The following is a 10,714-nucleotide window of genomic DNA, read 5'->3' as shown; positions in this document are numbered from 1 at the left end:
TAAACACTTGAGCTCAGTTAAGCTGTTCAAAACTCAGTTACATCGATTTTCTCAAAATTTCCTCTAATTTATTACACATTCTTTGCCACGAGGCCCTACAGCTGAGCCCACGAGTCCAAACACAAACTAGAAAACACGGTGTCCCTGTCCAGAGGACGTTACAAACTAAGGCCTCATGCTTAAACTCAGGCACATGAGCCACTCACGTGTACGACACCAAGCCAGTGTGTAAAGCGGTTGCATGACCAGGGCCTAAAACTAGACTAAAAAGCAAAACTAATCAACACCAGACACGGCGCAAAGCGCGCAGGAGAGCGCAGCACCAAAGGCGGCAACCTAGGCGTCTATCCTTAGCTTTTTAAAAGCCCGGTTTACGCGGAAAGCCGCAAGCACACAAAAGTGGCTATTCGAGGCAAGGGCACACGCCAGCTTTCCGCCTCCCCAGCCTCCGGGCGCAGCGGGCGAGGGCGCGTCTCGGACCCCTTTTGGGAAGCGGGGCTCAGGCTCCGGGGGCCGCAGCCCCGCCGGCACCGCCCGTCCCGGCACGGGCCTCTTTCCCCGCAGCTGAGGAAGGGCCGACTCCGCACGCTCTCCCACGCGTCCTCCAGCCCCCCATGGGCTCATCCCACCCGCCGCCCCATCTCACAGCTCCCCCCCGCCCGGGGCTGCCCGCCGCTCCCCACAGCCCGGCGCTCGCTGGCTCCCCTCCCCGCCAGCTCGCGCCCTGCAGAGTCCCCGCGGGTCCCGGGCGCCCCTTCCCTCGCCGTGGGAGCCGCGTCCGGCGGGGCCGCCCCCCTCCCCGCCCCGGGAGGAGTCTCCACCTCCCGACCCCTCCTCCTCCTCCTCCTGCTGGAAGGGGAAATATGAAGCGGAGCCACTGCTGCGCTTCGCGGAGACGGCGGGGGACGTGGTGGCGGAGCGGGCGTCCCCGGGCACTCAGCGGCGGCCGAGCCGGAGTCCTAGCCCTGCCGGGGCGGCGGCGGCGTGCGGGGCGGGAGCCCTGAGGGGCGGCAGCGGCGGCCCCCGGCCCCGGAGGGAGCGCGGCGGCCCCCGGCCCCGCCAGCCGCCTGCCCCCCAGCGCCGGGCCGTGGGCTGCCCGCGGCGGCGCTGAGGCGCGGGCGGCGCGGCGGGCGGTGGCGGCGGCCGGAGCGGAGGCGCGGGGAAGGGGCGCTGCCCGGCGGGGAGATGTCCGCCCCGTACGGCAGCCTGATGAGATACCTGTTCCCAGCCCTACTGTTGCACGGTGAGTGCGGGGCCGGGGCGGAGCGGGCGGGGCGGGGCGGCTGCCTGGGGGTCCCTCCCGAACTGGGTGACTCCTCGTGGTGCGCCCGAAAAGCCGGCTGGGCCCCATAACCTCGCTGGTGTGTGCGGGGGGGAGAGGGTTGCGGGTGGATGTACTCTCCCGCCGTGGGCGTTGGGCCCCGGCTGCTCGGGACGGGGTGTCTGGCAGAGGAAAGGAATGGATGCCGGCGCGGGCAGAGACCTTGTTCGCGCTGCCTGAGCCCCCCCTTGTTAGTGGCACCCCCTCGCGAAACGTGTGGGTGCGGCGTAGAGCGGCAGCCAGCCGGTGTGGGTAAAATCACGCAGAAAGCACCCCGCTCCGGAGAAGTTCGCGTCGGCGGCGTTGTCGTTGCACGCCTCTAACCGCTTGGATGGAGCAGCTGGTCCGGGCACCGCACGCAAAGGTGCTTTACTCACCTCTGGCTCTACCCAACCCCGGGGAGTGTGGCCGAGATGTCCCACAGGACCCACGTTTCACCTGCAGGTGAAGAAGAGGTTTTTGACCTGGAGGTATTTGCTGGGAAGGTTTAAGCAGCAGAGTTTGCCAACACTGGGTCCTGTACCCAACTAAAAATGTTTTGCTACAGAGCAGAGAGACTCTGGGTGTCATTCCACACAGTCCTGCTTTGACACTCTCTCAGCTTAGCCCAGGACCGATATTTCTCTGAAACTGCACAGTAGGCAAAGTTTTAGTGAGAAAAGCCAGCGTATTTAAACTTAAACTCACAAGTTCAGCTCATAAATGCGTATTTAGGTGCTTAAACAGATAACCCATCTTTCCAGAAGGTCAGTGTTCTTCAAGAGCAACTTCTGACAAGGAGGCTGTTTAATGAGCTGCTTAGGTATGTCTAACATTTGGCAGCCAGATTTGAAAAATCCGGGTGCGATATTGTTCTGAAAGAGCGCCTCAACCTACTCGGTTACAGCATCATTTTGAAGAGTGTTCCTAATTCTGCAGTACTTTGTAGCATCCAGCCTTCTTCAGCTAAATGTCTTAGGACCCCAAGCTTACTTGTAAAAAGAGGAATTTATTTTAACTGTTAAAATGCAAGTGACCTTCATGGATTCAGTGTGAGATCTATGAGCTGGGGTAAGGATTTCAAAGCCGTTTCTGGGGTTGATTTTGTGGAGCAGGGATTGTCTCTCTTTGTGTTTGTACAAGTGCTAAGCACACAGATGGTATTCAATAAATAATAAAGAGCATGGGCTTCTGATTGTGTATTTTGTTTTGAGAAAGAAAGAACAAGAGACCTTGTTCCCCAAGAGGGGGTTTATACCCTTCCCACAGCTCAGCTATGAAATCCGGAGAGCGTAGAAACGTCTTTAGTTGAGCCAGACCTGCCGGAATGCCAGAGGTGTTCTTTAAAACTCTGTGATGTGAGATGTAAAAGTCGAAATGGGAGGTTTGAAGTTAGAGGGTAAAGAGAGGAGGTGTAATTACAGGGTTGGACTCCCCAGCTCATCTGCTTGGAATTACAGAGCAGAGTTGAACCCTGGCTGGAGCAGGAAATAAATTGGGGCCAGTGATCAGATCAAAACAGCAGCTGCCAAAAGAGGATGAAGGAGGAAAATCATCTATTTCTTCTATCTGCAGTTATATTTCACCAAATGACATAAACCTAAGTTCTTGTAGAAAGATATAACTCAGCGCCTTAGTATATAAAGATATATGCCTCGGTAATGGAGCAGTGCGCGGCTTGGATCTGAGCTTCAAGCATTGGGAAGCTACTGCCTTCTAACAAACTTGAAAGTTACATCAGTGGCATATCATGCACTGAAATGTAGCCCATCTAAATGTATTTACCCTGTTAGCTTCAACTTGGACTAGAGCTTTTCTCTCTGTGCCATAGAGTCAATAGGAACATCCTTCGGTCAGCGGGTAGCCCAGATTGGTAATATGTAAGAATAACCAGCTAGCCCAGGGGATCGCAGTGTTAAGCCTCTTTACAGCATGTGATGTTTTCTTTCGCATTTCTATTACACGTGGCAATTTAAGGGTTAAAAGTGAGTGAGGGTGGGTGGTTGAGGATTTTTAGAGCTTAAAGCTTTATAACACAAGTTAAAATGTCCTGTAAGGCTAAAGCTTCTGCTTTCATTACATTAAGAAACACCTACTTTAACATCACTGAATTGAAATTTGGAAAAACTTGTCTTCATTAATCAAAATAAAACCTGTACAATGTCAAAAAAAAAAAAGTTTGCAGCTGGAAGTTGTCCATTATCACTGTTTTCTTTGCTTAGACAAAAAGCCACAGAAGTTTCAGATGTCAAATGCTAAGATCTTCCAGCTCCAGAAAACCTGATTAATATGAGCTGCATTCAAGTGGATTCAAAACAAATTTAGCTAATTTCTTTTGTAAATGTAAACTTTTTTTTACAAATACAGATGCTAAGAAGAAACTTTAGTGTATTTCTGATTATGTTACTATTAGAGTAATGAATTAGAAACTTTAAGTAAAACGATTTGTTGATAACATTATGGAAATAGTACTAATAAAGATGGTGAAGACAGGACTGCTAGGCTTTCCAGAGCAAAACTGTTTATGCTTTTAAAAAAGTTCTCTGGCAATATTGCTTAAATGAGTTACATAGAAGTGTTTTATTTCAAAACCCATTCAGGAAAATAGTAAGTAAATGTATCAGAAGATATAAACACCCATATCCATAAAATAACCAAATATTGCACTCTATGCTAGAGGCATATGTGATCTGCTCCCTCAGTAAAATACTGCATTTGGAAATCTGGAAGACAATAAAGAGAGAAAGAAGGGAGGACACGCTGCTTAGTGTAAGACTTGCAGATTTTGCAGGGAGAGTTAGAAGATGGGCTCAGTTTTATTCACAGTTTCATCAGTGTAAATTTGATTTCACTCATTTCTGCAGCTTGACTGTGAGCTAACAGGGGTACGACGTAGGTTCATGAACAATAAGGGCAATTTTTGCCCTCTATAGGGTGTCCGTAGGAGGTGGGCTGCCAGGCAATGAAGCCCAAAACTAGCCGCAACCGTGCTGAAGGCAAATGCCGTCAGCTATTCAAGGCAAGGCAAGTATTTTATTTCAGACGCAGTGCTTTAAGCAGGGCTGATAGACGGTAGGATTATACGTAGTGAGCTTGTTTAGCGTTGTCTTTACTCAGACACAAGTCCCATCGGTGCTGCGGGCAGTTCCACCTGAATGAATCCCGGCGCCGAGGTGTGGGTGGAGGACAGGGCAGAGGTCTACAGGCTGCGCGGTGCATGTCTCTGACAGAGAGCAGATGTTTCCTTCAAAGAGGGCAAGAACAAACTCCTGTTGATATTGAACTGCACTTACGGCCCAGAGCTGCACCCACTCATGCCAGTGGGAGAGCTCCTGCTGCCCTGAAGGGAAGTGGACGTTAACCCTTTGGGGCTTCGTAAAGAAGCCCATGCTCCTGGCAATGGCATTTCACCTTGCGTGGGTAGCAGCAGTCATCCCAATTAAGAGCCAAACTTCAGCAGAGGTTATCGGCTGTGTAACGTGCTTGGTGCTTGCTTCTCTGACCTCTTCCAAGATGGGGCATTGGGTAAGGACCAAGCTGTCGCATCTAAACATACTTTAGATCTCTCTTCAGGATCTTCCACACTCTGAAACGTTCATTGAAAGGTGTACCTGGAAATGCTGTGTGCACGAGGAAGGCAACAGATAGACGTGAAAGGAAATCATTGTCCTGTCTGCTTCCATAGCCGTAGGACCCAGCTTTCCTTTCCCAACCCTTTTGTTTGTAGTAGCTAATTTAGGTCCCAATCCTGCGAGGACTCTTTGAAGTTTCAAGTGCAGGGAAAACACTGGTAAACACAGACCGTGGCTTGGTAACAGGACATTATATTCTCCATGGCAATTACGTAAGTTTTCACTGAAGCTAAAAGCCTGTCATGGGCGTTATCTGACACTATCCCACATCAAGAAAGAGCGTAATCCAAATGTCTCTTTACTTAATTGTGCAGGGCAACTGCCCAGATAAGGAGAGCTATAAACTTAATCCAGCCAATTATTCTTTATCTGTTGTAAGGTTTTTTGAGTTTCAAACAAGTTCTAACTTGAAAAGAGTTTGCTGCAGAAATAAAGTACGAATGTTAAAATGTTTCTGTCGGAGATGAAACCATCACATATTTTGAACTTGTACTATCACTCAAGGTTGTTTTAATTCATAATAAAATGGTACTCTTCTGGGCTTACATTGCTATAAATGAAAGGAAAAAATGAAGTGGTGTCTGCTGAGCAATCCCAATCTAAATCCAGTTTTGAATGCTATTTTCAGGTAACATTTCTTCTCCCATTTAACAAAGGGTGAACCTGCTGAACGCCTAGTAGTCTGGTTTGAAGTGCTACATTTGGCCATGTTTGAAGCTATGGTTTAAATTCTGGCAGAGGTGTTCATTAAACTGATTAAATCTGAACAGTTTAAGATTTAAGATTATTTGAATTGTACTTTTGCAATCTGGCATAGCTGAGAACAGAATCTGGCTGGGGTGTTTAGGCATGAATTAAATTATATGAATTTGCGTTCAAGCACAACTGCTTATCTGTTTTGCCATTGTACAATATTTGCATACTATTTTTCAGAAAACTGAAACACTTATTCTAGCAGCTCACAGTTTTTTGCAGAAATGTTGGTGGAGAACTTTGTCATAGCCATTTTTGAAACACGTTTGGTTAACAGGCTGCCAACAGATTGCCCTTTTAAGATTTGTATTTCACTCGCAGCTATGTGCAGGAATCTTTGAAGAACTTGAAAGTAACCTATCTTCCCTTAACAATTATGTTTATCTTGAATAGTTGTTCCCACATCAGATACAGGTTTGTAGGTGAACCTGAGAGCCTGAAGTCCTCTGTCTGGCGGAGTGTGTGCTTCTATCCACGTGTTACTGGAGTGGCAGCTGTGCAGACCTCCACTTTCCCACTCGGATGGATGTTGCATATACCCCTGTCAGGTGTGATCTGTGAGGGCCTGGGCAGGGATCCCCAGCTAGCTCTAGCACCTCTTACACTATTTTCAATTAGTTTGATGCTAAAGCTGTGATCTACACTGCTAGGGCTTGATTATGACAGAGAAGTTGGGTATCAACTCATCAGAAAATGCCTTTGGTTTGCTTTGATTTTCTAGATGGCATTTCTGATAGGTTCTGGAATTTTCCTTTTCCTTTTGGACTTGCTCCTTTGCATAAACAGCCACTATGGAACGGGTGGTACAATCTTATGACCTCTGGTTGCAGTGTGGTAAAAGTGAAAGCCAACCAGAGGCTTCACAGAATTAGTGCTATTAGTCTCGTGCAAAGATTGTCTTTTGTTTGCAGTCTGTCACACTTTTGAGTGAGAACATGGTGGATTTTATTTTTTTATTTATTTTTAACAAGCGGGTAAGATTCCTTCATAACACGCAAAACTCTAGAAGTCCGTCAGAAAGAGTCTGAGATACTTACATGGCTTGTCATGGAGGTACTGAAACCTACCATCTGCCTGCGCTGTAGAGAACAGCAGACTTGGATCTCTCTGAATGAAAGCAGTGACTCCAACTATGTTGCAACTGCATCTAGGCTCTCAAGTGGGCTTTTAAAGAGCCATGAAATTCCTTTCCCGGTTCCATGAAAGCCCATTTTAACCTCGAGCCTTCCAGTGATGCCCCATTGAACATGGCCCAAAAACTTAAAAAGCAAAACTAGTGACATCACCCCTGCAAGACCTCGGGTTTTGCAGAACACCTCGTTGTGCACCGCCGAGGGCGGAGCAGGGGGACGCTGCGCGGCCGCTGAGCATCCGCTGCGTGGAAAAGCATAGGAAGACAGTGATCAGTTTACTGCCTTATGTGGGAAGCCTATCACCGGCCTTGGGTTTGATCTTCAGATGGTACAAGGGGAAGTTATGGTTCCTTTGTATGGTAGTCATATGTACAGGCATATGTCAGTAAAGATAAAAGCATTGAAATGATTACTTGGTAAGGAAGGACCCTGTGCTAAATTATCTCCTTGCCTCAGCAATGCAAACATAGGCAAAAGTCCCATCACTGCCTTTTAATTTTATACCATAGTTCATATTCTGATATTCACGTCCTGTTTATGTGATGTTGCCTGGCATGTATGTGTTTTCTACATCCCTTCCTCTGTCTCTGCAGCCTTCGTTATGTTCTCATGTCTCTCTTGATTACCTGAACTTGTTCCTGCCCTCATTTGTCACAGGTGGATGTGTAGAGTCCCAAACAAATACCCTCTGCGCAGGTTCAGATCTCTAGAGCCATCGACGCAAATCTCCCTGCCGTACACTGGTTGCAGTTTGTCGTTTGCAAGTTGCAGACAGAACTACCTACACGTGACAGCGAGAGCTGGGACCCCATTGCTTTTGAGCTATATCAAAGAAAAGACACTGTACAATACCACATAAAGTTTGACTCCTTTTCAAAACGCCCTTCTTTTCATTATTTCCTCCAGGGAATAATTGGGAATGTATAATGTGGTTACTGCATTTTCTCCTTTGATATGTGCACAGCTCTAGATGGTATCCTCCCACAGGAGGATTTGCTTGGAGAAATTACATGCCCAAGTATGCTTAAATGAATAAATCCTTCATTTTTAAGTGCATCTGTATTCATGATTCATATGACATGAGGTAGGCAAAATACAACTTCTTAAAAACAAACGATTTAATAAATATGCCTTGGAAAATAGTCACTTGAACCATTTCAAAACCTCCTCATGATGGCAGATTGCAAATGTTTAACAGCTTGAAGTAGAAATGTAAATTTTTAATGACTTTTTCAGTGTGAGATGATTTGTCTGCAGGAGACATCCTGACAGCTATGTTTCTGTTGAATGTTAGTACTGATGGCTACAGCCTCTTACCAGGTGCCTTGCAGGTGTCACTTCTGACACCAAAGGTGCTCTGAACCCATGGACAGGAGCACTCACTCCGTTTCAGAATGAGGTGCTGGAGTGATGTGGGCTTTTTGAGCCTGTGGAGACTTAGTGATGGAGAAGGATATTCGAAGGCAAGCTCTCAATCACTAGCTGTGATTCGTAATGACAAAAATAAATGTACTGGTAAGCTTACCTGTACCAGGCTGAACTTGTTCTCCTGGCAGTGTGAAGGCCTGTGATATCTGACCCATGCACGCAAGGTTTCAGATAAACCAAATAAGCCCAAGTTTTTCACAGTGTCAAGTGCTGCTCCAGGTGAAGTGGGCTGCAGACACAGCACAGCACAGAGCTGTGCTGAGATCTTGGCTTCAGCCCAGGAGGCTGTACCACCACGTACATGAAGCACTGACCGTATCTAGTAAATCTTGCCTCTCCAAAGATGTATTTAGCTCAAGCAGAGAGTCACCCTGCCATGGCCATACCATTTCTGAAGTGGCCGTACCGTTTCTGGCTGCTGAACGGGAGTTGTTTGGCCCTAACATGCATGACTCTGCTCACCGATGTAGAAATACCTGAGAAGCCTTGACTTCCAGAAAGGGAGAAGTATTGACCCTCTGAAAATCAGGCTCCTTTAAGGGCATCTCAGATGGTGAGCTCAAATATCAAAGCATCCCTAGTATTTATTACCCTTTAGAAAATAAGGCCGTAAATTCTCATTCACATGGAAGAATTATTTGTAACCTGCAACAAAGCTACCAGGTTTTCCAGTAAAGACTTTGTGAGGTTGTATTCATTAATCTCATTAAATCTTGAGATCATTCAGTGGTGAGCACTGTTTACATTGAAGTATTTATTACATTCATTCTGATCATTCTTTACCCTGCCTCCTGGATAAGTCTTTGCCTTTGTTTAGCTTAGGAATGGCTATTTTTAAATGGTTGATATGTATTTATATTTTTAGCAATGCCATTTTCCCAGGTGTTACCCAAGTTTCTTCCGGAAGATCTAAGACCTAGCCAACTTAACGAATCACTGACGCTGTTTTCTTTTTTGCAACAGGAAATGGCAAAGGTTTGAAACAGTGTCTACCTAAAAACAAATAATACTGATTTTCTTGTAATTTCTGTAGCGATGCGGTGTACTGCCTGAGCACATGCCTAAGCGTTAGACAGAGCCTGGGGAGTAAAGCGCAGGATCCGGCGTTGGGCGGCTCGGTGCGGGGTAGGGTTGGACCACGCGCTGGTGATCCCGAACAGCCCGGTTCCTGAGCTGGCTCAGCCAAGAGGGCACCAGAAGAGATGGGGTGAATCCTAGACCCTACCCCTGGGAGCACGTGTTAGCGAAACATCCCTCTCCCGAGACGGCCGCCCCAACTTCCCAGGCGTGCAACCAGCCCCTCCACCCCACCCCACATTTGTTTTATAGCCCGCTGGTTCTTAAATTCCTTCTGGCAAAGTAATACAGTTTCCAACCCATTATGTAAGGTTCATGTTTGTCACCTCTTAACCTCTAGATGTGTGTTTTTCTTTTGATCCGTGTTTTCCAACATATCTAAGAGCAGGCTGTGCCTAAAAGAGTAAAGACACATTCCTTCTGAAGCTACGTATTCATTTTGTTCAATTAATATTGTGTAGAGAGAGCTCTGGTGGGTTTTGTATGTATACATTACTAGAAACCAAAATTACTGTGTGCTGGAGATAAAATTAGCTTTTGAAATTCTTTTTCCCCTTTAAAATAAAAATAGCAGAATCTGCCTTTAATTGACCACCTCAGTCATCACAGAGGCTTCCTGTGCTTTGCTTTTAGTATCTGTTTTCCCTTGTCTTTAAAGAGTAGTCTTTATTTGCAAGTTTATTATAGAAGCATTCAAATTAGAGGTGGGCTGAAACCGCAGAGTCTATGTCCGGATCTGGATGCAACTTTCTAAAAGTTCCACAGTCCAGGTTTTTGATTGTCCTGACCAGAGATTACAGAGGTGTCTATAAAATTCAGGTTCAGAGCCGCATCTCTGGGGTGTGGAAATGCAACACTTTGATTCAACCCCTTCTCCCCAGTGTATTTCATAAAGCAAATTTATTTAGTGGATTGTCAGTGGGCTGACAGAGAGGAAGAGCTTCCCATATTTACTTATTTTTTTCAGATGAGAAAAGAAATGTAAACAGTACTTTCCTAGACACATAACTTTGCAAACAAGTGTCATTCAACACAAGAAGTTCTCAACCTCCTTTATCATGTTGAAGCCCTTCTCAGCAGGGTCTCATGATAATTTATACTTTTCTTCTCACAGGGCTGGGAGAAGGTTCTGCTCTTCTTCACCCGGACAGCAGGTCCCACCCTCGGTCCTTGGAGAAGAGTGCATGGAGGGCTTTCAAGGAGTCACAGTGTCATCATATGCTGAAACACCTTCACAATGGAGCCCGGATCACTGTGCAGATGCCTCCCAATATTGAGGGACACTGGGTCTCTACTGGGTAAGGAGAGATAAAACAAGATGCTTGAGTGATGTATGTGGAAGAGTAGAGTGGAAGGAAGCAGAGAGGGAAGGATAAATATTCCCACTTTAA

The 10,714-nt window shown here is 46.7% G+C and overlaps 1 protein-coding gene across 1 annotated transcript in view; it reads left to right on the top strand.

Moving 5' to 3' along the window:
- Positions 1-1,185: 1,185 nt before the first annotated feature.
- APCDD1 (APC down-regulated 1) overlaps positions 1,186-10,714 on the top strand; it is a gene marked incomplete at both ends in the record, with an annotated part of 30,045 nt that continues 20,516 nt past the window's right edge. The window contains 2 exons of the mRNA XM_081996436.1: positions 1,186-1,243; positions 10,438-10,621. Of these exons, the coding sequence (XP_081852562.1) occupies positions 1,186-1,243; positions 10,438-10,621 (242 nt within the window). The remainder of the gene's footprint in view (positions 1,244-10,437; positions 10,622-10,714) is intronic.

Source organism: Phaethon aethereus, assembly GCF_964289735.1.
Source record: "Phaethon aethereus genome assembly, chromosome: 2".
In the NCBI taxonomy this organism is placed as follows: domain Eukaryota; kingdom Metazoa; phylum Chordata; class Aves; order Phaethontiformes; family Phaethontidae; genus Phaethon; species Phaethon aethereus.
This window is presented reverse-complemented; position numbering and strand designations above follow the sequence as displayed.